General features: G+C 37.6%; 1 protein-coding gene across 2 annotated transcripts; it reads left to right on the top strand.

Annotated features, from left to right (window-relative positions):
- The first annotated feature begins 892 nt into the window (after positions 1-892).
- LOC127419936 (LIM domain and actin-binding protein 1-like) lies at positions 893-26502 on the top strand. Of its 2 annotated transcripts, none has more exons than XM_051661764.1 (11): positions 893-1040; positions 3839-3990; positions 7728-7770; positions 11686-12102; positions 22080-22143; positions 22451-22557; positions 23030-23107; positions 23226-23268; positions 23963-24006; positions 24130-24263; positions 24353-26502. In XM_051661764.1, exons 2-11 carry the CDS (start codon positions 3869-3871, stop codon positions 25299-25301), a joined length of 2001 nt encoding a protein of 666 aa, XP_051517724.1. In that variant the 5' UTR covers positions 893-1040; positions 3839-3868; the 3' UTR covers positions 25302-26502. The 2 variants fall into 2 exon arrangements, with proteins under 2 accessions (XP_051517724.1, XP_051517723.1); XM_051661763.1 differs by having other exon boundaries at positions 23217-23268.
- The last annotated feature ends 878 nt before the right edge of the window (positions 26503-27380 follow it).

Here is a 27380-nt window from a genome sequence, read left to right as displayed (position 1 = left end):
AATTGGGCATTCTAAATTGGGGAGAAAAGGGGAGAGAATAAAAATGATCCAAATTACAAATTTAATGTGTGCAAAATTTATAGAAATATAAGAGAGCTGATTTTTTATTTTCATGTATGCTACTGCACAGATTCATACATATAATTCATGTGATTTATATGTTCAACTAGGAGAATGGGTAAAGGAAAAACACATTTATAGATACAGTAATGTGTTAAGCACAAATAACATGCAGTAACATGCTGAAAGAATGGAATGCAGAGCCCATTTTCAAGCAAGACTTCCATGTGACTGGGATTATTTGAAACTGGTCCAGTGAGCCTGAAGATACCATCCTGAAGAGACTCCTTTGTGAGACACCACTGGTCAATGGCTCAGTCCCACAGTTTGTAAACAGCATGTTAATTTCCAATGTAAATATAAATATGCACACAATGAAATGCAGTCACTCCGATTACACTGCTTTTTTTTGCTTTTTTTTTTTTTCAGTTACAAGTTAAACATTACAAATGAGATTATTGTGGATAAATATTTCTCATCTGATAAACTGCTCAGTATCTTGAATCTACCCTCTTGGTTTCCATGTAATTTAGAGGGTAAATCCCCCAAACATTTACTATGTTACCTGTTTTCTGCTGTACTTATATCTCAGATGAACCCAAAAGTAATGCATTTCAGCATAATACAAGGCGGAAATGCTCTTTTGGTTTGATGATCTCATTTGAAAGGAGGCGGGGATATAACTCACACTTCCAGGAATCCAGTAAGATTCCCAGACCGCTTTGTGGTCCTGTTGACTCACTCTTCAGATTGTTTGCTCTGTTAGGAGCCTGATATATTGGAGAGCCCCTTGAGTGGGTGTGGCCTTACCTGCTAGGTGAAAAGGAACTCTCCTCTCATTGGCTGAGAGGGGTCAGTATATTTCCTCACTCACAAGTAGAGTAGTGTGAGTTGAGTGTGCAGAGAGCATTGAGAAGGACTGGCTAACAAGAAAAACTTGAAAGATTGCAAGAGGAGACTTGATAGCTCACAAACACAGGGTATGTCTGCTTTTATTGGGTTTAATGCCTTTGTTTGTAATGGTGTTTAAATTCAAAGCTGACCCAAGTTTGTCATGTTTTGCATTTTGGGAGTGCATGCTCTGTGGTTTGGTTGAGAATGAGTGGTGGCTTTGATTTCCTATTTAAATTGTGCTCTGTCTAACTTTTTACTTCCCAGTCAATTGTATTGTCTCACCAGCTGTATCATTTTTGTAAGTTTGTGGTGTTAATGGATATAACTTGTCAAGTAAGTTGAAAAAAAGTTGGCTTTTTTCCCTTCTTGCTTGCACTCTAAAATGACAGAAGATGCTTGGTTTTCATTGTTTTTGTCATCTCAGTTCTTGGTAAATTATCAAATAAATGATATTTTTATTTATTTGATTTTTTTACATATTTGATATGTAATCAGCTAGACATTGTGAGTTCAATCTCTATAAATAGATTTTTAGAAATCCTTATACAGTAACCATGAATGAACTGAAAAGTCTTTGAAATTCATTGCTCAAAAGGTGTGGAAATTCTGCTGATATAATTTAAGTATTAAAAACAAGAGTTGAATGATAAGTCAGATAACGTCTGTCTTCTGGGAACTAAGTAGAGGCTTGTCTTAGCATGCTGAAGTGTTGATGTGACCTGTGAGATGTTTCTGCTTCACTGACCTTCTTGAAGAATTGCTATTAAAATGAGTATTTACTGTGTGCAGTATGGCTGAATGTTTCCTTGAAGCATCTTTGTGGTATCTGAACTACAGCTAAATGAACCTAATTAAAGCATAAGGCAATTAATAATTACAAATATAACCATATTGCAAAGCCTCTTTCAGTTTGATGACTTTAGGCAATGACGCTTGACTGCTTCCGTGTTTCTGAATGAGAGAGAGTTTGTCATTTGCTTAATGTTTCGATATGAGAGACGCTCACAATTCCTGCTTTCCAAGAGTTCCTCTTTTTTTGTGCTCTTTAGACATTATTTCTCAACTATTGAGAGACATAAGATATCTTGGGCTGGTTTTTAAGATTTGTGCCATTTGTAATTCTGTTCTTTGATTTGTGTCATGCATGAGTAATTTGAGGCAATGATGACTCCGTTGCTGTGTCAGCAGCTTGAGTAAAGAGAATGACACAGGTGTTTCAGTCCAGCATTGCTTGATTCTGTGCTTTTTGTTACCCAAAGCAATGAACTCCGCTCAGCTGTACAGCCAGGGAGAACATGTTTGAGTTGCTATTTTACTCAAGTCATAAGCGTGTTAATTTGCAGCATTGTTATTAAAGAGACCTAATTGGGGTTGTTAACTGAATAAATCACTTTGACTAATAGAACAGGCCAATTCTTTGATCTTGATCCTAATGTGTGAGTGGATCAGTGATACTGAAGTCTGAGATCACATTGAAAATCTTGGATTTTTATAATTAAACCTACAAATAAACAAAGGAGTTTAAGACATTTTAAAAGAAAAATGATTGTGTAAAATGGACAATAAATATATACGATTCAGGACTATTTTCTCTTCACTAATCAAATAAGCTAATTATTTGTCAGAAATCGGTGACATTGACCATGTTAACGCCTTTTGTACAAAATGTCAGATTTCTTTGCTTCTGCTGAACTTTTGCTCAAATATTTATGCTGATTATATAATCTGTATTGAAAAAAATTAATTAAATAAAAAAAATCTTAATAAAAGTGTTTCCACCAGACCACTGAGCCATTCTGTACATGCTCATGTCTGAAGAACGATTACACCAAAAGTAGACCTTATTGGAAATACTTTTCCAGTAGGAAGTTTCTTCACAGTTTCTGTTTATCATATTAAATTATATTGCATTGTTCAATACAAATTAAGCTCAATCTACAGCATTTGTGGCATAATATTGATTGAGGTACTTATAATGGAAGTGAATGGGGCCAATCCGTAAACGTTAAAATACTCACTGTTTCAAAATTATAGCCACAAGATGTAAACAATATGTGTGTTAACATGATTTTAATGTGATAAAATCGCTTGCTAACCATTTCTGTGTAAAGTTGTATCCAGTTTTACAACTTCGTTGCTATTACGATGTAGTCAACAAACCCCAAAATGACTGTAAAAAAAATAATGATTTAAACAACTTTACTGCTCAAATATTACATGAGTTTTAACAGAAGAATTAATGTAAGTGCTTTTATAAAATAAGCTTCACATTTCTGCCTTTAAACCCTTCCGAAGAATTGGCCCCCCTTTCACTTCCATTGTAAGTGCCTCAATGTACCTCGGTTTTTGCTTTAAGAAATGGTAATCAACATTATGCCAGAAATGCTGTCGTTTGAGCTTAAGTTGTATTGAACCCGGAATATTCCTTTTAAAGGGCTCCCTGTGTACGTGAAGAATTCATATGTAGGCATATGTTTGTGCTTCCCCCCCTATCTACAGTATTTCCTTTTAATTTGGTTAGAGCTTTAACAGACAGTGCAACATGTGAGATAAGAGTATTGCTTCACCGTTTCCTGTTCTATCAAGCATAAGTCATAGCATGTCTGGACACTCAGGTGAGTTGCTGCAGGTGTCGTGCAGTGATGCATGATGACTCATTTCGAGAGTAAGATGACGAAAACAGGTGTCTTTGGGAACTCATTGCACAATAATTTGATTCGTGTGTGATAAAAATCTTCAATGCAACAGTTTCATTAAAGCATATTAAAATGTAAAATCCGAACAAATGTTGGGCTAATTTTATTGGTCTTTGAATTCATTTAATCTTGCTTCCACATTTTATGTTCATTTATTTTAAATGTATGTCACTGTTTCTTTCAAACAGAACTCGTACTGAAGACATCAGGGAACAGAGATGGCAGTCAGTTCATTTCATCGTGGACAATGGGCCTCCCAGTCCTTGCGTGTAACAGCAAAGGAACTCTCCATTGTTGGTGTGCGTGGCAAAAACACTGCCATCGCGGAACGATTCTCAAAGTAAGCAAAGTATTGAATTTGCATATCTAAATCTGATCTCATTTGTTTTGCCATTAGTTCTCTATTATTTGCTTTCACATTGGCACACCATTTAGTATTTATAAAAAACACATTGTTTTGTTTCACCCCAGATGCCTGCATATACCTTTCCTACTTGTTGTAAAGGTGAAGTGTGTAATTTCTGTGCCACTAGCGTCACCAAAACGAAGTACAAAAATAATGACTGCTTTCAAAAAGTTTTCCAGAAAATTCCCCCATCTTCCATTGGTCAGATAGTCCCGCCCCAATCTCACACCATTGGTTGAGCCAGTGTTGCTTTGCGGGCAGGTTGTAATGTTCAAACTAAACAGTGTTTACACTTTTAGGGGGAATTAACCAACATGGCTTATGGTTGTCTCTTCATTTTAATTGGGGGTATTTCAAAATCTGTAAAATTGTCTTCTTCAAAACTTTGCTCCACAATGGTCAGGAACCTTTGTCAAGATTTTCTCTCTCCGAACATGTGGTTATAACTAGTCACAAACATTTTTGTTCACTACAATGTGTTCTCAAATCATTCAAGATTCTTTCAATGCGCTGAGAACTACCAAAGGCACATGTTTGATTTAGAAGAAAATATCACCGACTAATTCATGAGACGCAGCTTTCTTGGCACTAAGTCACCGTTTTTCCTGTGTCGATCATTTTCTCCATCCATCTGGATTTGTTCCAGTGTGCCTACTCTCAAACATTTCAGATATGTTTTCCAGTCTTCTGTCTAGCTTCGTCTTCACTCATACATCAATGACTTCAAAATACCCAGCACTGTTGATTTGCAAGCTGAATTAGACATCAAAGAAATCCAATCTAAGGATTAGATGGTTTTATAATCTGACCATTGACCTGTGCTACTGTAGATGTGGACTATTTATGTGTGGGTTTTTGACATAGGACTGTTTTTCCATTTAAACCATGTTGCAGATATGCAGTCTGCAGGGCTTTGCTAATATTCACTTTTTCCATTTGTTTATCTTTCCAACTAACCTACATTCGGAGCCAACTGTTACAGGCCCTTCTGTCATGGCCACGTTTTTGGATGGAGGACCAGGACTGCCAAAATACAAAATACATAAATAATATCTTTAAACAAATGTAAAAAATGAAAAAAAGTGTATATATAAATAAATGTTAAAATCTGACATAAATGAGTATTTATACTTTTAATTCCTTATGTATTGTATTTATTTCCATATTAATTTAAATCTACATATATTTACATGTATGTATGTCCACATTTATTTATTTCTACATTTCTGTGTCCGTATGGTAATGAGGGGGCGTGCTTTCTATTTCAGGCACAGCAGTCGAGCTCGGAGTGCTCCGGAGTGAAGTTTGGAGGCCACAGTGACATCTTGTGGTTGACAAAATTAAATGCACAGATGGGTGTGTATGTGCATTAAGAAATTGTAAAATGTACCTCTGAGTAGAGAGAGTCAAATAGGAAATGAATTGTCTGTATTGAATGAATGACTTATACTGTAGGTGAGCAAAATGACCAAAATCTTATATCACTACTGTTTAACTAATTTTATATCTCTGTAACTCTGTTTACCTGGAGTAACCATACATTAGGGATTTCTAAAATGTACGGGACGCTGCTGAATACTTAAGCAGATAAATTAAACAAACACAATTTCAACAAATCTGACAACAGACACTTTGATATGACAAAAAGCATCGAGTGCACGTGAAATGATCCAGTGTCCAATTTTATGCAGACGGGTGGATGTTGGCGATAGAAGCTTGCCTTCATTCAGGGCCGGTGTCGTAATCAAATGAGTCCGCCCGTGAAAATGGGTCCGCATCTGATGCCTTAGTGATTCCTAGCGATTCCATTGTCTAATAGAACTTTTAATGAGTACTATATTCATTTCTGAGTAGAAATCCTACAAAATCCTTTAATGATGAATGTCAATATAACTTTGTATATGTGACACTTAATGACTTTTAGATCATATGTTACACATTATAGTATATTACCACAGCTATAGTTTGTAAAATTAAACATTTCTTGTTCTATTTGTTTTTCAGTTAGCTTACATTTGACAATATGTGCCACAGAATTATTATTATTTCCCATATTTACACACCTTAAAATCATATATGCACACCAGCTATTATGACAGAAAAATAATTGTGTACTGAGCAGTCTGAGTAAATTTAAGAACATTTAGATAAAACCAACTTTCCTAAAACATTTCTTTAACGTATGATAAATTTGAATAAAAATACTAATAAAATAATTTAATAAAATAATAAATATTTAAAAAATAAACACGTTCATTAATTATGTGAAGCCAGTCAATTTATTGTCATATCTATAGTGATTTTCACAGTTTAAAAGCTGTTGTAATAACAAACAGTCACCCCCTGGGGACTCTATTTCATTGGCGGACTCATCTGATTACGACACCGGCCCTGAATGAAGGCAAGCTTCTATCGCCAACATCCACCCATCTGCATAAAATTGGATACTGGATCATTTCACGTGCACTCAATGCTTTTTGTCATATCAAAGTGTCTGTTATCAGATTTGTTGAAGTTGAGTTTCTGTTTAATTTATCTCCCTAAGTATTCAGCAGCGTCCTGGACATTTAAAGAAATCCCAGCCAGGATTTTTCAAAGTCCTTACAGGTATGGTTACTCTAGGTACACAGTGTTACAGAGATATAAAATTAGTTAAACAGTAGTGATATAAGATTTTGGTCATTTTGCCCACCTACAGTATAAGTCATTCATTCAATACAGACAATTGATTTCCTCTTTGACTCTCTCTACTCAGAGGTACATTTTACAATATCTTACTGCACATACACACCCATCTGTGCATTTAATTTTGTCAACCACAAGATGTCACTGTGGCCTCCAAACTTCACTCTGGAGCACTCCGAGCTGGACTGCTGTGCCTGAAGTAGAAAGCACGCCCCCTCATTACCATACGGACACAGAAATGTAGAAATAAATAAATGTGGACATATATAAATATGGACACACACACACACACACACATGTATAAATAAATACATGTAGAAAAAATAAATTAGGAAATAAATACATTAATATGGAAATAAATACAATAATACATAAATAAGGAAATAACAGTATAAATACTCATTTGTGTCAGATTGTAACATTTTAATTTTTTTAGATGTACACTTTTCATTTTTTTACATTTCTTTAAAGATATTTATTTATTTATTTATTTATTTTGTACTTTGGCAGTTTTGGTCCTCCATAGACATAGCTAAGCCCGTCTGTAACTCCTTTCTCAAGTTACTTTGAATTGGTATGCCATGAAATTCCTCTGAAAGAAGATTTATCTTTGTTGCCAGTTGCGATATTTCAACCCCTCCAGGCTAACCTTCAGTTTTGTTTTCAGCATGTCGTAAAAACAAAACCGTAACCAAAATCCGCTCAATTTCAGTTGCACTTCTACATATGACCGCTTGAGGCCGCCAATTGTCAATAATTATCCTCTGTTAATTTGTGAGGTTAGAAGTAGTGGGCGATAAAGTCTATAGACTCCGAGCAGACGAGCATACGTAAAACAATAAAAAAAAAAAACCCACCATCTGTTGATTGGCCAGTTTCGTATTATAGTGCTTAAATTACACAGAAACCAGACACTGTTCAAGAGTGTGAGGACCGGGAACTAGAGAACAAAGCTGATTTTACGTTACCGCTGCATCTCTTCACAGGTACCAGAGGGCAGCAGAGGAAGCGAGTTCAGACAAGAAAAAAGTAAGTTCTCATGCTTTTTATTTTGTTTTATATTTATGAGTTGTCATCATCTGCAACACTCTGACACATCTATCTGTCTGGTCTCATAAGTACATTGTGAACTCATAATAAACTCAAATACTTTTCTATACTGCCACTGCTTTTGCTTAGACACATGCAATCTGCGTCCAGTCATCTTAATCCTTATTTAGACGTCTTAATCTGCAGGTAAATCCCATGCGCTTTACATAACTGTTCTGGTCAATCTGTGTCCTCTGTGTGGTAATGTGCGGAGCCGGACTGCTACATAAACACTTGGAAGAAGCTTTCTGTAAATGGTGTGTGAGAGTTTGTCAAGATTAAGGAGTTGCTCGAATTAAGGTGTGCAGAATGACTTTAGTGTGGATTTAGGGAGGACGGACTGGATTCGAAATGGCTGGAAGATGGTTCTTTGGATGTTTAGGTTGAAGTGCCAGTTCAGGACATTAGTCTAAAATAGGTGTTGAATGAGGAACACAAACTTGTAGACCATTTAGTTTATAGTTTATAAGTAGCTTTGCTTATTTGTTGGCGCTATGAGAAAGTTTTTCTTTCTTTTTATTTTTTTTAATTTTATTTTATTTTTTTTTAAATAGAAGTAATTGATATGTGGTAGACCAAACACAGTTGTAACACTATGCATATTTCCCTTCTAATGCAAGTTTGAACTTTCATTTTCAGTATGCATATTCACATTAACATCCTCTCTCTGTGTGGAAAATTTGAGGAACAGTCTACATTGATGAGAAATTATTAGAGAACATCAGTTTTGGAGGGTATTTTAATTTTGTTTAATTGTCTTACAGCTCTTTCATTGTAAATAAATCATTATTTCTGAAAGACCATAAAAGGAAACTTTACTTGTAGTTTTTTTATTGTTGAATTTAATGTACACTGCTTGGCCAAAAAAAGTCACTGTTTGGATTTAAATAAGCAGATACTTAAGAGCCTATGATTGGATCATTATTGTAGTGATTAAAATGTTTCAGCTGGCAACAGTTCTTTTAACCCTAACTGATGCAGTGTGTAACTTCTCATTTCTTCAACAACCATGTCGAAAGACGTATCCCGTGGTCATGGAAAAGATGGTACTCTGTTTCAGAAGGGGCAAATTATAAGGAGATTGCTGAAATCACTGGAAATGGGTTAAGAGCTGTCCAACGCATTATTAAAACCTGGAAGGGTAGTGGTGAACCATAAGCTTCGCAGAAGAAATCTTGAACGATCAGAGATAACTAAAACGTTTGAAGTCACATCATTAAAAATCGTTTAATAGTGAAAGGAAGAGCATATCCACATGCACAATGCGAAGAGAATTTACAAGATTGGGACTAAACAGCTGTGTGGCCACAAGAAAGCCACTTGTTAGTGAAGCTAATTGAGGAAAAAACAACTTCAATTAGTTAGGGAGCATAAATATTGGACTGTGGAGCAATGGAAAAAGGTCATGTGGTCTGAGTTCAGATTTACCCTATTCCAAAGAGATGGGCACGTCAGGGTAAAAAGGGAAGTGCATGAAGTGATGCACCCATCATGCATAGTGCCCACTGTACAAGCCTCTGGAGGAAGTGTTATGATCTGGGGTTGCTTCAGTTGGTCAGGTCTAGGCTCAGCAACGATTTGCAGCAGTAAAATGAAGTCAGCTGACTACCTGAATGTACTGAATGACCAGGTTATCCCATCAATGGATTTTTTCTTCCCTGATGGCACGGGTATATTCCAGGACCTCAATGCCAAGATTCATCAGGCTCAAATTGTGAAAGAGTGGTTCAGAGAGCATGAGGAATCATTTTAACACATGAATTGGCCACCACAGTGTCCTGACCTTAACCCCATTGAAAGTCTTTGGGATGTGCTGGAGAAGACTTTACCGAGTGGTTCGACTCTCCCATCATCAATACAAGATCACGGCCAAAAATGAATGCAACTCTAGAAGGAAATAAATGTTGTGACGTTGCATAAGGTTGTCGAAACAATGCCAAGACGAATGTGTGCCGTAATCAAAGCTAAAGGCGGTCTAACAAAATATTATGAGTATGCAACTTTAGTTTTTGGCCAGGTTTATTTTAGGACATCTATTTTCTCCCCTTTTTCTCCCCAATTTGGAATGCCCAATTCCCAATGTGCTCTAAGTCCTTGTGGTGGCGTAGTGACTCGCCTCAATCCGGGTGGGGCGGAGGACGAATCTCAGTAGCCTCCGTCAAACCACGCATTTTATCATGTGGCTTGTTGAGCACATTACCGCAGAGACAGCGCGTGTGGAGGTTTCACGCCATTCTCTGCGGCATCCACGCACAACTCGCCACGCACCCCACCGAGAGCGAACCACATTATAGCGACCACAAGGAGGTTACCCCATGTGACTCTACCCTGCATAGCAACCAGGCCAATTTGGTTGCTTAGGAGACCTGGCCTGAGTCACTCAGCATGCCCTGGATTCGAACTCGCGACTCCAGGGGTGGTAGTCAGCGTCAATACTCACTGAGCTACCCAGGCCCCATTTTAAGACATCTTAGGATGTCAGGTCATGGAGAAAATCAGGCAAACATGCAAGGTGATCAGTGGGGATAGATAGATAGATAGATATAATTATGCAGAGTAAATGATTTTGTAACGTAATAAAAAAAAAAAAGCGATTGTAAATACGTATTTTGGTTTGTTTGCACTTGTGTGTCACAGGATGCCTCGTATCAGGGTGAGGAAAACTAAGAGTATTTCCAGCTGATGCATTAGACGTATTTGAAAACCATCAATGAGTATAAAATGTGTCAGGATATTTCACTTAAGTTAGGCATAATGCTTTATTTAGCATATTATAACTGTCCCGGTGTAGTGTTACTACTGTACCTGGGATTAGGACAGTTGTAACAAAAGCAATCATTGTCTTCAAACACTAATTTTAGAAAATAGGAACAATGTATGCAGGTTTTTGGCATTTATTTTGTTAGTAGACGAATAAAGGTATCTCATGTGAAAATTGCATGTTTATTCTGCACTGTATTTGCACAGTTAAGCAAAAAGTGTTACAACTGTGTTCGGTCTACCCTATATGTTGATGTTCAGAAATTTGGATGGAAATATTCTAGCATTAATTTTGCCAATTTATATTTCATTTACAGTAAAAACATGGCTATTTTAAGAAATTTTACAAAAAATGTTTTCAATTAAATTGAATTACATTTTAAATTTTTGTTTGACGCAATGACGAAGCATGTGATGTCAACCTATTTCTGCTTTCACGGACTTTCTCTTTCTCCATTTCCTGTCACTTCTTCCCCTTTTTATATTCTTCCTAGTTTTTCTGTCCTGCTGTAAGGGGGCTGGCCTTGTTCTCTCATGCAGATAGTTTCTAAACACTAGCATCTGGAGCTACTTTTACCCCCCTCCTCATTTCCACCAGCGCAGGCTGAGGGAGCGACTCCTTCCATTTGCCAGGTTTTTCAAGCTGTTGTAGTCAATCTTTTCTAACAAACTAACAAAGATTTTGTTTAGACAATTGCTACTAATCCACCTTGACAAAAACACTGCAACTTACTGCTTTACTCTTCCTGGTTTTCTGTGAAAAGAGTTGATTAGAATTGTCATAAAGGCCTCCTAGACTTTCTAGCTCAGTCATTTAGGCAAATTCTTCTCTCTCTCTCTCTCTCTCTCTTTTACATTATTATTCAAACTGTTAAACATTTTCTTAAATTTTTTGCTGACTTGTTTAAACATTTTGCTTGATTTAACTTAATTGGTTTATATTGTTTAAAAATTCTCAATTTTAGCATGTTGTATGAAATCTTTCCAGCTCGAATCATAAGAATAGATCAATACAGTCAGAATCCAGAGTCTCAAGAGTTGAGTGTAAAAGTTGAGCAACCCCTCAGTCTGAGTGAGTCTCTTTGTTCTGTACAGTCTCTGGAGAAATCAACTCTTTCCGTGCACAACGGCAGTTTAAACGTCCTGAAACAGCTGTGGGAGCGGCCGTCAGCTGAAACACCTACATCTCCAGAACCTAAAACTCACTCCAGACAGCAGGAGAACCATCAGCAACACAATTCAACCACTGTGAATTCAGATGAGCCAGTGAATTCATCCAGGCCTGTTCACACCCCACAGGAGTCTACGGACATCACACAACAAGTCCAGCTTATTGACAGCACAGAACCTCTGTTAGACAGCGACAGTGAACAGCCAATGGAGAAGTGGATGCAGAGAGATGCAGAGACTTCAGGGGCTGCATTGGTGTCCACCATGCCCATCGAAAAACCCACTGTGCCTCTAAAAAGCCTAAAGATGATGTTTGAGAAAGGAGAGCCCCTCCAGAACAAAGTAAGTGTAACTATAATAATGATCTTAGGTTGGTACCTAGTACCTAGATTGGGTAGTTTGTTGGATGAGTAGATGACAAATCTTTGGTACGCATGAGTGGGATGCCTCTCCAGACGTTATTTGAATGGGTGGAGAGCTGAAATATCATTGTAGAACTTTTGTTCTGTATGTAGTTTTAGGTTGCTGAATATCTTGTATTTAAAATGTTGGAAGAGAATGATCTTGCTGTTAGTCACATGGTCTGTGATCATGAAAATGCCACCAGTCTCCCTCTTCCAGCTCTTCCTCTTGGCTCTGTAGACAATTCTGTAAATGTACTGCTCTCTACACCACCTTCTGTGGAGCTATTGTTGTTTTTTGTGGTCTGTAGCTTTGTACTAAATTAGTGGCACTTGCTAAGATAATCATCACTATTACTGTTGCTTATATTTTGGTGTTAGGGATAGCAAAAAACAAACAAACAAACAAAAAACACAACTGTCACAGACTTGCATTAAAGGAGGTGACCAGAATGTCATAGAGGCTTTTTTTGACATGCGCCAGACACAGTACCACCTAGAAATGCATTAGCAACCACCCTGAAAACTCTAGCTACCACCTAGAAACACCCTAGCAACAACATAGCAACATGCTAAAAACCACTGAACACAGCAACAGCAAAGCAATGCCCTGGCAACCACCCAGAACTCTCTAGCAACCACCTACAAACACCCTAGTGACCACATAGCAACGTGGCGAAAACCAACAGCATAGCAGCTCCCTGGCAACCACCCAGAACACTCTAGCGACTGCCCAGCAACATGCTGTAAACCATTCAGAACCCCTTTAGATAACTCTAGCTACCACCTATAAACACCCTAGCAACAAGATAGAAACGTTGTGAAAACCTCTCTGAACACAGCAACTGCCCAGCAACATACTGAAAACAATTCAGAACACCTTAGAAACCACATAGCAATGCCCTGGCAACCACACACTTTGTGTCTTTCGACAAGCAACACTTACGTTTTCTTCAGAAAATGTAAACATTCTTGTTTTCCTCCCAAACATGGCTTTGAGGTACTTTTGAAACTAGATAAATAGGTTTCAGTAATCGGCTAGCCTGTGTGGACAAAGAGGGAATAAATAAGCATTCCTGTGGAGGCTTTTCACTCATCCCTCCATTTCATCCCTTCATCTGACATTCTGACATCCTAATTTCATTTGAACACTTAAAGGTTATGTGTTCAAAATAAATCAGGTCTTTACCGTACACAATGGTGCGTTGTCTCTTCCGTGGACTGTAAAGGGAACCATGCCCAACATTTCATCTGGAAATGAGAAGGAGAGAGTAGGTGGAGAACAAGGAAATATTGAAAACTGAATGGGTTTTTCCCATTGTCCCATCATCATCACCACGAGTGGTTCCAAACGTCCCACCATGCTTTGAACAAAGCTGTGCTCCATACCAAAGTTCGTGGTTCTTCCTTAGACAAGCCTCACTATTACTACTGCTCATACTTAGGGTTTTAAACTCATCTGCACCGTTTGTGTTATGGATATAAATGATATCTTAAATCATGTGGCTTATTGAGGAGAGGTGCTGTTACTTTTCTAAGCCATCAAACGTAAAAAAAATTTGCCTGGTGGATGATAAAATGGGTGAAACAATCATGTAGACTTGCATTGACGGAGGGAACCGAGCCATATCTAGGGACCAGACCAGAATATTTAAGAGACTTGGGGGTGGCTTATTTTGACTTGGGCCAGTAAACAACCTCCCTGAATACCAACTAAACCACCTAGCTACGCCCTAGCAACCATCTATAACACCTTAGCATTGTGGCAACCAATGATATTTTCTTCATAAATTGAATAAATCTAGTTCTCCTTTGTTTTTTCCTTTCATTAGTTTTAATCTTGAAGCTTGGTATCATAGCTTCATTCTTGTGTCAAGAGATGCTCTTGTGTGCACTGAGACAGAACATTCCTCTCACAATTGGAGGAGCATTTAAGTTTAACCGGCTAAACCCAAACTCCTCAACCTCTCAGAAGACCTTTCCATCATCTGACTGGGATGAGGCTGTTCTCGTTGAAACATGACTGTGTTTTGTGCTCTCACTGGGGGCTGATGTCATGGGATCAACCTCCACATGATCACCACAGGATTGGAGGACTGATATCTCTCTGAAAGCTCTCGGATCTCTTCCATGCTGAACCTCTTTTTCTTCATTAAAAAAAAAAAATCTTCTGTGGAAGTTTGCTTTATGAATGTCTTCTGGATATTGCATTTGGGCTGCTTTGAGTTATGAGCTGTTGTAAAAGGCAGTTAATACATGAGAAGTTCTAGTTCTCACTAGCTGTAATGATGACATGCAGTGTCTATATGGTAGACACATTTCATAACCAACTGGGGTTTGTTGAAGATTGAAGATGTTTCGGCATTCGTGCAAGATTTCATCAGTTGTAGAATGATGCAATTTGTGAAGACATGTAGCATCATCACTTTCGCACCTCTGCAAAATGTGTGGTTGTATCCATAAAGGAATAGTTTGTAAACAATTTCTAGGGATGCACCAGGAATTGGCTGCCAATATTTATCGGCCAATTATTTACCAAATTAAAACCGTCAGTTATTAGCATGAAAACGCTGATATGAAAAACTGATGATTTATTTATAATTAATTAGTAACACACTTTGTGAAAACTCTGAATTCAAATGCACAATCCAGAAATAAAAAGTCACAATATGTAGAAGGGTTGGCACTCCTAAAAATATGTAATATAAAAAAATGTGTCTGTCTCGTTTTCATGTTAATGCAGAAAAATCGCCATAAACTGACATGACAGTTGTGAAATTTGCACTTACCTATAGGCTACATGATGAGGAATACCATCAACTAAAATGCTTTGAAACCAGCAGACTTTGACTTCTGAGATACAGTTGAAGTCAGAAGTTTACACACACTTTAGCCAAATACATTTAAAGTTTTTCACAATTCCTGACATTTAATCGTAGAAAACATTCCCTGTCTTAGGTAAGTTAGGATCACTACTTTATTTTATGAATGTGAAATGTCAGAATAATAGTAGAGAAAATTATTTATTTCAGCTTTTGTTTCTTTCATCACGTTCCCAGTGGGTCAGAAGTTTACATACACTTTGTTAGTATTTTGTAGCATTGCCTTTAAATTGTATAACTTGGCTCAAACGTTTTGGGTAGCCTTCCACAAGCATCTCACAATAGATGCTGGAATTTTGGCCCATTCCTCCAGACAGAACTGGTGTAACTGAGGCAGGTTTGTAGGCCTCCTTGCTCGCACACACCTTTTCAGTTCTGCCCACAATTTTTTTTATCGGACTGAGGTCAGGGCTTTGTGATGGCCACTCCAGTACCTTGACTTTGTTGTCCTTAAGTCATTTTGCCACAACTTTGGAGATATGCTTGGGGTCATTGTCCATTTGGAAGACCCATTTGTGACCGAGCTTTAACTTCCTGGCTGATGTCTTGAGATGTTGCTTCAATATAGCCACATAATTTTCCTTCCTCATGATGCCATCTATTTTGTGAAGTGCACCAGTCCCTCTTTCAGCAAAACACCCCCCACAACATGATGCTGCCACCCCCATGCTTCACGGTTGGGATGGTGTTCTTTGGCTTGCAAGCCTCACCCTTTCTCCTTTAAACATAACAATGGTCATTATGGCCAAACAGTTACATTTTTGTTTAATTAGACCAGAGGACATTTCTCCAAAAAGTAAGATCTTTGTCCCCATGTGCACTTGTTGTAGTCTGACTTTTTTAATGGCGGTTTTAGAGCAGTGGCTTCTTCCTTGCTGAGCAGCCTTTCAGGTTATGTCGATATAGGACTTGTTTTACTGTGGATATAGATACTTGTCTACCTGTTTCCTCCAGCATCTTCACAAGGTCCTTTGCTGTTGTTCTAGGATTGATGTGCACTTTTCACACCAAGCTACGTTCATCTGTAGGAGACAGAATGCGTTTCCTCCCTGAGCAGTATGTTGGCTGCGTGGTCCCGTGGTGTTTATGCTTGCGTACTATTGTTTGTACAGATGAACGTGGTAGCTTCAGGCATTTGGAAATTGCTCCCAAGAATGAACCAGATTTGTGGAGGTCCACAATTTTTTTTCTGAGGTCTTGGCTGATTTCTTTTGATTTTCCCATGATGTCAAGCAAAGAGGCACTGAGTTTTAAGGTAGGCCTTAAAATACATCCACATGTACACCTCCAATTTAGTACACCTCATATCAGAAGCTAATTGGCTAATTGCCTAAAGGCTTGACATCATTTTCTGGAATTTTCCAAGCTGCTTAAAAGCACAGTTAACTTGGTGTATGTAAACGTTTGACCCACTGGAATTGAGATATAGTCAATTATAAGTGAAACAATCTGTCTGTAAACAATTGTTGGAAAAATTACTCGTGTCATGCACAAAGTAGATGTCCTAAACGATTTGCCAAAACTATAGTTTGCTAATATGAAATCTTTGGAGTGGTTCAAAAATGAGTTTTAATGACAACCTAAGTGTAAGAAAACATCTGACTTCAACTGTATCTGTATGATCTTCATTAATGCTGCATGACTGATTGAATTAAGATTGAAATCGCAATATGGTCTTGCACAATTACTAAACCTTAAAAGGCTGAGTTTTAAAATAAAGTCTGCATTCAACGGTTCAGTCAGTGCTGTGTGAGCAGGCGGCGCCCTCTAGCGGTCTGGATGGCATTATCCATTTAACAGAATTTAAAAGGGGATTTTGTTCCTTTGGTTAAAACTTTTGATTTTTCCATGATGTGGTTGACATTTCTGTGGAATTGCCCAACATATGCATGGTATGAATTTATAAGGTTCTATTATATAAAGTACATACATGTAAAATGTGAGTTCTGTTGTTTTGAACTGCAGAATGGAAATTATTTATTGTTAAAACAGTTAAAAAACTTTTGTACCTCTTTGTAAAAAATTAAGCATGATTCTTAAAACAGTGATCTGATGACAAAATAAGGTAAGTGGCAAAATATCGTTATCTGTATTTTTTGTTAATCTGTATATATATCAGCCAAACATTTTCATATCTGTGCATCCCTAATCATTTCTACCACAGAATTCTTTTAAACACAATACCAGATATGAAATGTTATGAAAATGACACTGTGGTGGAAATTTCCATGACTTTCAGAAAAAATTACGAATTACATAAATCTACTGTGATGCATGTACATGCATTGTTGGACATTGTTAGTGTACAAATGTAAAAAAATTAAGTGAGTGAGAAAATATTTTAGCAAGACATGTAGCCTATATGAATGTGTGCTCTGATACATTGAGCCATGGTTTTCATGTGGCTATGCAAGTTCAAAAGAGTAAATGTATAAAATAAAATTCAGGAGACATATATGTTATGCATGTGTTAATGTGCCCTACATACTGTAAGTCATCTTTTATCACAGATTTCATTTTTCGACAACATAGATACCTCATTTTTGGCAGCCCGTGGCTCAGATGTTCCCATCTTTTGTGTGTTTTGGATTAATAGAGGGTCTTTTGTCTGGGACTGTGCCCCCTGTGGCTGTTCTGCCATTGCCTTTTGTACTGTTTGTTTCTCTCTCGCGTGGTGTCAGAACGCCAGCCGGGAGACGCTACACTCTGGCTATCTGATTCCCTCTCTGCCCTGCTGATGGCTAATCCATGATTGGAGGGTGGGACTTTTCAGCCCCCTTGTTGGATTTAGAGGTTCAAGCAGCTGTCCTCGCCCACCCTCCAAACCCCACCCTATCAGCCCTCCCCCTTCTATCTCTCCTGCTGTTGCCAGCAAAACACTGGCATGCTCCCTGTCTCTAATCTGGCTCTCTAAACACTGCCGGGCTTTAGTCAGACAGATCCGACTCGGTAAATCTCCAGGAATCACTGTGGACTGAGCACTGTGTCTGTCTGGTTTTAAATAGGTAAGAACATGTGGCTTTCACATTGATACTGATATTGTTGTAACTGGAAACTCTGTTGTGTGGGATGATGTTAGTTGGGCTTTTCATTTAGTTCCTGTTTTCGCTGCTTTACTGAAAACATTGACAGTGGTTGCAGCACATTTTGCAAGGATATGTTTGTATTGAGATTGGTAACAAATGTTGGAGAACAATATTTAAAAAGTCATTTCTTGAAACATTAATGATAATGTGAGCGATGTTGTTTGTTTGAGAATGCTAACAATGTTGCAGAATTATACTGTATATGCAAGGCACATCTTGAAAAATTAATGACTTTCAGAGCTTAGCTCTCTAATTGTCACAGTTTCCTGCTACAGAAAGCCAGTTCAAGATATGAACGTTATAATACTCCACCATAAATGGCAAACATATTTTATTTTCCCTATTTTTATCAATTATTTTATTGTGTTGTAATGGTGAAAAGCAAGCATGAGCAAATGTGCATAACTTCTGTTTATATATGGACCTAAATGTTGCCAGTGATCATAATATAATTACCTTATTGAAAAATGATCAATCAAAAAATTATGTGGCAAAAAATAAATAAACAAACAACTATGTAATTGTGTAAAATAGGGATATCATAAAATATCGATATATCAATTATTGATCGGCATGTTATTTTATCGATATATTTGAGGCATCGATATATTAAAATTAGCCGACATTTAAATTAAAATCCCAATTTGCATGCTTTCCAATTCACTCAGTTGGCCTCTGTTTAACAATCTGGCGTAATAGCTTTTGGAGACCACAAGTGTGATATAACATTTACTGAAGCGTGCACACACACAGGATGAGCTGAAGTGGCACAGGAGATGGTAGTATAAAGTTTCAAAAGTTTTGGTACTTCAAGAATGAACAAAGTGATGTTGATGAGTTTGCAGGTTAGTGAAACTGTTGTAACTGCACAAACTAAACGATTAGAAATGGCGATGTTTATTATGCTCCGTATGTAGCCTTGAATGGGTCTTTCATTCAAGCTGTCAAACCACAAAATGACATACTTGTAAATGAAAATACATTGAGTAGGCTGTATCAAAGATACATATAAACAATATATATCATCCAGTGATGGCTAGAGTAAGTAATCTTTGTCCTTTGATAATGATTTGGGTCGAATTTAATGGAAAACTATGCATGTTGCGCTCCGTGGCACTTCAGAATATTGATGCTGAGTGTTGGCGGTTTGTGCTTACCTTCTGTAAAAAAAAAAAAAAAATTAAAATTTTTTTTTTCTTATTTTAGAATGTGCCATGTTGTCCGCCACACATGTATATTCTGACTAACGTGTCATTTAGTTCAAGTTTACCAGTTCATTCACTTCACTTTGCAGATGTAAGTTGTTATATTACATATACAGTATGTTGTTTATATAGGCTACTATGATTGAAATCATGTATAAATAGGATGCATTTGAATGAGGTATTTACCCCGTTTTGAAGCAGTTCATGTTGCCTGTGTTCAACTCGCGCAGCTCAAGTGGAGAAATCTCCAATTATTAATGGGTTGGATGAATCTATATCTAATATCTTCTATATACAGATTCTAATTTTTGTCAATAGTATGCCTTAATAAAATAATTTAATTATCGTCATGATGCGCCTTCTTCATCTTGTCTTCGTTATCGTTGACTAAATCAAAAAACCCTTCGTCAACAAAGGTTTTCTTCAGTGATTTAGCTGACGAGATGAACACTGCCCCCAACTCATGCCATTGGTTGAGTAATATTGTTTGGGCGGGTCGTTCAAAACAAACCAAGCAATTTTCATAGCACCATAGAGACATGAGTCTTACAGTTTTTGAATAAATAAACCTATGAATGGCTTACTAATAGTTGTCTCTGCATATTAAGCTGGAATAGAAGAAAGTGTTTTAACACTGAAAAAGTTACATACTTCAGCTTTAAGTGCTGCATCTGAAGGCAGCTTATTAGGTTTTGGAACAGACCCTCAGTGTGAAGGTGAATTGGATAGGCAACATGATCACATGAGAATTGGACATGTTGCTATTAAATATTCTCGTACCCTGACATTGACCTCATTATGCAGAGTTAATGACAAGTGCCATCTCCCATCAGATATCTTTACATCAATTCAAATTTGGTTACTTTTATTGTGGTGCTACTGAAAGCACGTAGTGTGAGCAGCCTCAGAAACAAGGGTTCTGGTCTCGTGTAAACCAGTAAGTAATTACGTTCACATAATCAATGATGAGCACAATTTAGAGGTTGAAATTTCCCTTCAAGATTACATTTTTACTCCACTGATGGTTAGGGTTGGGGTTAGGGCGTATGGTTAAAAAAATATAAATTTCTGTTGATTGCATTACATCATTTACTAAAACATTGTAACTAAAAATACAACTCTCTTTTGGCGCCACTCTGTGGACATTTCACCTGTAAATTGGAGCTCATTTGTGCCCATACATTCAACAACACCTTCAGTTTTGGCCACTGGGGGCAGTGGCTTGAAATTCAGTAAGCACAGACTGATTTAAGCTGACTTTGACTCTCGTCAAATTCACAGTGAGATCAGTCTGGGATGAGGGTTGTTGGGCTGAGTGCAGAAGCTGGTGCCTGTAAATGGCTGTCTCTAAGAGCTTATTACAGGATTATTAATGCCAGCGGAAGAGAAGCTGGCCGGGCAGAGCAGCAAAAACGTTTAAACACTGCCATCACAACTTAAAGGAATAGTTCACCCAAAAATGAAAATCTGCTGATAATTTACTCACCCTCAGGCCATCCAAGGTGTATCTGAGTTTCTTTCTTCATCAAAACAGAATTTTAAGATTTTTAGGATTTCATTTCAGGCCGCCGCCTCTAAACAATGCAAGTGAATGTACTCCATTTTTTGACGGTCCAAAATGCATATTGAGAAAAAACAAGTATTGTTTTGTTTCTCAAAATAATCAATCGTTTGCATTCAGAAGAACTTTATTTGTCGACTGGAGTCAATATGCATTTTGGACCGTCAAAAAATGGAGTACATTCACTTGCATTGTTTTCCTCCTCTAAACAATGAAATGAAATCCTAAAAGTCTTAAATTCTGTTTTGATGAAGAAAGAATCTAAGATACATCTTGGATGGCCTGAGGTTGAGTAAATTATCAGCAGATTTTAATTTTTGGGTGAACTATTCCTTTAAGAGTGGCTCTTGTAACCCCCTTCATTTTACTTTGTGACTTTGAATTCACATTCACGACTGAAAAATGGCAGCATCACATTCATTATTCATATTGCCATCATACGGTCATAAATAATTCAGTGTTTTCATAATTGCTCATTGTTTTGCTAATTTCTCGTATTTCTTTTAAATAATTGATTCAGCCATTTAAATAACATTGGTGTTAGATCTGTTTTGTGCAAGATCAATGCACAAAACAGTTTGCTGTATATCATTACGTTTTCTAGATAGTGTTTAAAGCCAACATGATACAGCATTTGCATGCAATTTTTGCTTAATATTATGTATTTCCGAGTTAAACGTAAATTTAACAAGAAAAACGTATTATCCGAATAAAACGTATTATTTGGAAATTGATTGGATCGTGAAAAGTGGGCTTTATCAGATTGGAGCCAATCACAACAGTGGGCATTTACGGTCAAGTCTTAAAGGAGAAGCAGCACCAAAACAGAGCGTCTTAAAGGAGAAGCAGCACCAAAACGGAGGGTTTCTGACAGAATCAGAGTGGAAAATAATCATGTTTTACAAATATAGTATTTGACAAATATAAGGAACATATTAAAATAATAATAAAAAAAGACGTCATGATTTCTTTTGAAGCTTTTGCATTTTATTACATAGGTTGGTATAGAGAGACTGGGGGTTACTGGGGAAAAAGAGGGGGAATGGGATGCGAACATAACGCAAGCGGGTCTCGCACCCCTGCGCCATTGTGTTGGGAGCCTGTTTGCACCACAGCTCTAACTTTAAGGTCTTTTTTTTTAATGCTGTAGCCCTCTTCGTTAACACGTTTCTTTGTCTGTTTAGGTGTCCAGAGAGCTTTGTAAAACTGGAGACAGTGGATCTGACAATATGGAACCAGAAGACAGAGGTACAAAGGACATCACAAACCAAACACTACATGCTCACAGTTTGTAATAGTTTGTGAAATATGTTTCCAGTTACACAACCCCTTTACAACATATCATGATCTTCCTGTTTCCTTTTTACAACACTGTAAGAATCAGCTTTCAGGAACGTGCTGATTGTAGGTCTTTTGGGAGTTCTGTGGAAATTCCTGTTTTCCATTGTCTCTCTCTTGACCTTGTAGCTCGCATTTTTTTTTTTTTTTTTTTTTTGCTAGTTATCAAAAACTCCCTTGACTGATTTCATGCCTTCTTGCTTTCCATGATCTACAGAAAGTCTGGACACTGAAGTGAAAATGGTGGAGTCCACCCCTCTCAGGGACCGAATGGCTATGTACCAGGCAGCTGTGACTAAGCTCGATATCTCTTCCTCCCCCACTGTATGTCACCTCTCACCGTTTCACCATAAATCACCCCCAAGGCACCCCAACCCCCACTTTTGGGCAAAGTAGACACTTTCAAAATCAAATCACTTTATTGTCACTACACCATATACAGTACACGAGGGCAACAGTGAGTGAAAGTCTTGGGTGTGTGGTCCCCCAACATTGCAGTAATGTTGTGCCAGTATAAGTCAATATACATAATGTGCAAAATACACAATATACTCCTTATGCACAATACACACAATTTTCTGGCTGACTGTACATTATCCCTTCACTTGCACAGATTAATACATGGTGTAAAAATATTTCTCATTGTTAATTCACGTTAGCTAATGCATATACATATACAGACTTATTGTAAAGTGTTACCCATAATGCGTTTGTAAACTCTATGTAACACATGTATGTGAAAAGTGCATAATGCACATTTGCGTCTGACAACCCTTTCTCTATTGTTTTGTGATAGAGTGAACCAGCAGACAATGAAGTTCGCAGTCACAGTGGGAAACAGAAGGAAAATGTGCCGCCACTCCCTGCTGATGTGGTGAGAACCATCATTGCTCTTCAGCTGAGCTCAAAAACTATGTATGATCTGTTATTGTGATGGGTACTGGCACTGCTGATCTCACTTGCACGGTCTCTTTCTCTATCAGTCTCTACAGGGTCCTGATACCATCAGGAAAAGCCCCATTACAGACAGGAAAGGTTAGTTTTAAATCTGGTGTTTACTTGCATTCCTTTTAACCACAATAACATTTTCAGGCAAGCCATGAGTGGAAAGTTTCTTATTTTTAATCACAGTTCAAGTGTATTTGTATTGTTTTGACATAAATATATTCCAGTTTCAATAAAAGTTCATCTCAATCGACAGCGTTTGTGGCATAATGTTAATTACCACAAAAAAATAAATTAGACTCGTTCCTCCTTTTCTTTAAAAAAATAAATCGACGTTACATTGAGGAACTTACAATGGAAGTGAATGGGGCGACGAGTCGAAATTACGTTTTGTGATAATCAACAGTATACCAAAAATGCTGTCGATTGAGCTTAACTTGTATTGAACCAGGAATATAAATGAAATCTACTCATTGTCTGCTGTGGAACAGAAAAGTGGAATTTTAAAGAATGTTCATGCAGTTGTTTTCCCCATACATAAGCACAGATGGGCTATCAAGGTCGAGAAAGAACAAGACATGTACCATAAAAGTAGTCCATATGACTTGTGTGCTGTATTACAAGTCTTCTGAGACCATACAGATTGAAATTTAGTCAGTATTTTGATTTTGGTGTGAATTATACCTTTCATGAACCAAAAAACAGATTTTTGATTTGGTCTTATAGTGCCCTCTAGTGTTGAATTTTATCCATTATCAAAAGTCACTGTTATCTCCATTTGCAGGCTCTGCTGTGAGTCCTGAACAAAACCAAACTAAAGCCGTCAGGGTGAGTATGCAGTTAAAAAGTATTCTTATCTAAAACAGTATTTTCATGGTCCGTATGAGAAATTCAGACATAACCTCTGTGGCTTTTACTTAAATATCTGTATGTTTGTTTGCACTCACGTAGATGTTCTGTTTGCCTGTTCGCGAATCCTGCGTGATGTGCCTTAAGACTGTGTACCCACTAGAAAAACTTGTAGCCAATCAGCAGATTTACCACAACACCTGCTTCCGCTGTGCCTACTGCAACACTAAACTCAGGTGAGGGTAAAAGTCTTAGTGATGTTCTGTTTAGTGTCTAGTTCATTTCAATCCTCTCACCATATGTTTTGCTGTCCTCTTCTGACCAGTTTGGTGAACTACGCCTCTTTGCACAACAACGTCTACTGTAAGCCACACTTCTGCCAGCTGTTCAAAGCCAAGGGGAACTACGATGAGGGTTTCGGCCACCGACCCCATAAGGAGCTTTGGGAGGTGAGAGGAGAGGGAGTTGAGGAACAAGTCAAGGAATCTCCCTTAGAAACAATGTCCAATCCCACATTGGAGTCTCCGCTGGTCAAGGTTAATGTTCTTGCGGCAACTTTGGAGACCCAGGCCCAGACTGCCTCTGAGAGGACGGAGAAGCCATTGGAAACTGGACGACTGAAAATATCCTGGCCTCCACAGTCTGAAGGAGAAGAAAGCACAACCCTTGCAGCTACTGACGGCAGTGCTGTCAAACCCATTCGCCCGAAATGGCCTCCAGAGGGCGATGCTGTACCAAGCAAATTGGATGCTTCTGATCTTCCAAAGGTTCGCAGGAGCGTCTCCCTCAAAGAGAGAAGCAAACCTTTCTCGATCCTTAGCTCTGCTTCTATACCGGTTGCTCAGCCCAGAGAGAGAAGATCCCCATGCCAAAGTTCTCCAGCAAATGAGGAAATGTCACCTGTTTCTTCAACCACAGACACAACCATCTCCTCAGAGGACATGACTGAAATTAACCAATCCGAAGAGGAGGAAACTGAGGGAGGAAACGAGGAGGAAGATGATGAGGAAAGAATGGAACAAGAGGAAGTGTGTAAAGAGGAAGTGGAAGAGGAAATTTCCTCGCTGAAAAGCAAAAGCAGCTCGCTGGTAAACAGTTCTGCTTCATCGCCTGAGAGCGAGTCTGGCTTGGATTCAGAGCAGAACCAGGCCTCTCAGGATGTGGGCTTCTGGGATGGAGAGGAGGCAGAGGAAGATCGAAGTGATGTCACTGTTGAGGATCTGATTAAGAGGAACCGTCATTATGACAATGAGGATGACGATGACGTTGTCTGAGTGAAAAAATTAAATAGTCATTTATTCCTAGAAGAACCAATGTATTTTTATGTTGTCTTCGAATTTCTGTCCTTTTGTGCAATTTATTTCTTAAGCTTTTTACATGTGCCTATAAATGTATGTAACTATACAAAAAAACAAGTCGTTTTTCAGAAAGTTTCTTTAGATAAAACGGTAGCCCTTGAAGGGATAGTTCACCTAAATGTTGTTCCAAACCCATGACAAACTGACTGACTTCCGTGGAACGGAAAAGATGTTAGGCAGAATGTTAAGGACTGACAATCTCAGTCACCATTCACTTTTATTGTATGCAATAAAGTGAATAGTGACTTGAGGATTACGTTCTGCCTAACATCTTTTTTTATGCTCCATGGAAGGAGGTCATATGGGTTTGGAACAACATGAGAGTGAGTAGATGATGACAATTATTTTGGGGTGAACTATCCCTTTAAAACATTGTCAAGTATAGTTTTATGAAATTTTAAATCATTTGTTACTTTTTTATGTTCTTTTATGTTAATGGACTATAGAATATTTTCTGCTGCTTTGTTCAATATCAGAATAAGAATGCGCATCAAAAACAACAGGAACAAAAACCGACCAATTATGTTTTTGATATTACTTTAAAGAACTTAAGATTTGATCATTAGGCTTATCTATATTCAGTTTGTAAAGCACCCCATCTTAAAGGGATTGTTCACCCAAAAATGAAAATTCTTTACTCGCCCTCATTTGTTCCAAACCTGTATGACTTGCTTTCTTCCGTGGACATGGTTTTAGTCACCATTCAGTTGCTTTGCATCTCTTTTCCAAACAATAAAAGTGAATGGTGACTGAGGCTAACCCTCTGCCTAACATCTCATTTTTGTGTTCAATTAAAGAAAGCGTCTGCAACTATTTGAAAGTGAGAAAATAATGACAGAATTGTTCTTTTAGGGGCGAACTATCCTTTTAAGAAATAGGAGGCTTCACTTTTGTGGAATTTTAAAGTTTTGTTCAGTTCAAACACATTATGTTATATGGTCTACCACTATTTTCATGCACTTGCCTGTACCACATTTAATTGAGCTGGCAACTTCTGAACGTTTTACTTTATTGCTAAATGGTACTATTTAATTGCATTTTAAATGTTATCTTTTTTTAATCACTGGACCAAATATCCTGGAATACTATTGTTTAAAATAAATTTACTACTACAGAATCTTGTGCCTGAAAGCAGTTTGTTTTAATGTTTCCTCCAAACAACTCTGTACAGTGAGTCGCCGTAATGACGTACCTTTAAACAGTAAGCAATATATTTGATTACTGACATGAATGAAAACAAAACTGTGAGGGAAAGATTTCTAGTCTCCAATAGCGTGCAATGTAAAGCTCCTAGGTCACATCTTACTTTCCACAACTCGTGTTTTCCGGAGGTTTTTTTTTTTTTGGTCTACTGCAATTTGAAATAAAGATGGTGCTACTATTTTTGTGAATTAAGTGTGTTTATTAGAAAATGTGCATGCATTCAGAAGATACAGCCACCATGGATAATAACATTACTACAGACGTTAAATTTGATTTTGAAAAGGAATTTCACAGAACATCAGAGCCCATGTATGGTTTGTGTAGAAATAATTTATTAACAAGTTATGTACACAGATTAGCAAAAGAGTGCATGCTACAATTAGAACAACATCTACAATGTGTGACAAAACTGATCATCACACATGTGTCAAGCAACCACATTCCAGCAGAGGAATTCACAGGATTTGGAGAAGATAGCCTCTTGGCTTTTTTTGCCATTTGCATAAGCTAAAATGATAGAGGTATTTGGTTTTGGCTTCCCTGCGCTGTCAATTTATGTCTGGAATACAGAAATTCTTTGCTAAATGGTCTGATCATGAAAATTGAATTCTCTCCATGCAGCATTTAAGCACCAAATTAAAAGCTTTAGAAGCTTGTGACACCCTTTCCTTTCTTAACAGTGATAATTTTACTCTGACTCAACATACCATGCTAAATTGAATATTAATTTATTAATTAAAAAATAGATGGAAGAAAATACCTGTCAATAATTAACATGCTGGGTGTTATACA

This window comes from Myxocyprinus asiaticus, chromosome 29 (assembly GCF_019703515.2).
Source record: "Myxocyprinus asiaticus isolate MX2 ecotype Aquarium Trade chromosome 29, UBuf_Myxa_2, whole genome shotgun sequence".
Lineage (NCBI taxonomy): Eukaryota > Metazoa > Chordata > Actinopteri > Cypriniformes > Catostomidae > Myxocyprinus > Myxocyprinus asiaticus.
This window is presented reverse-complemented; position numbering and strand designations above follow the sequence as displayed.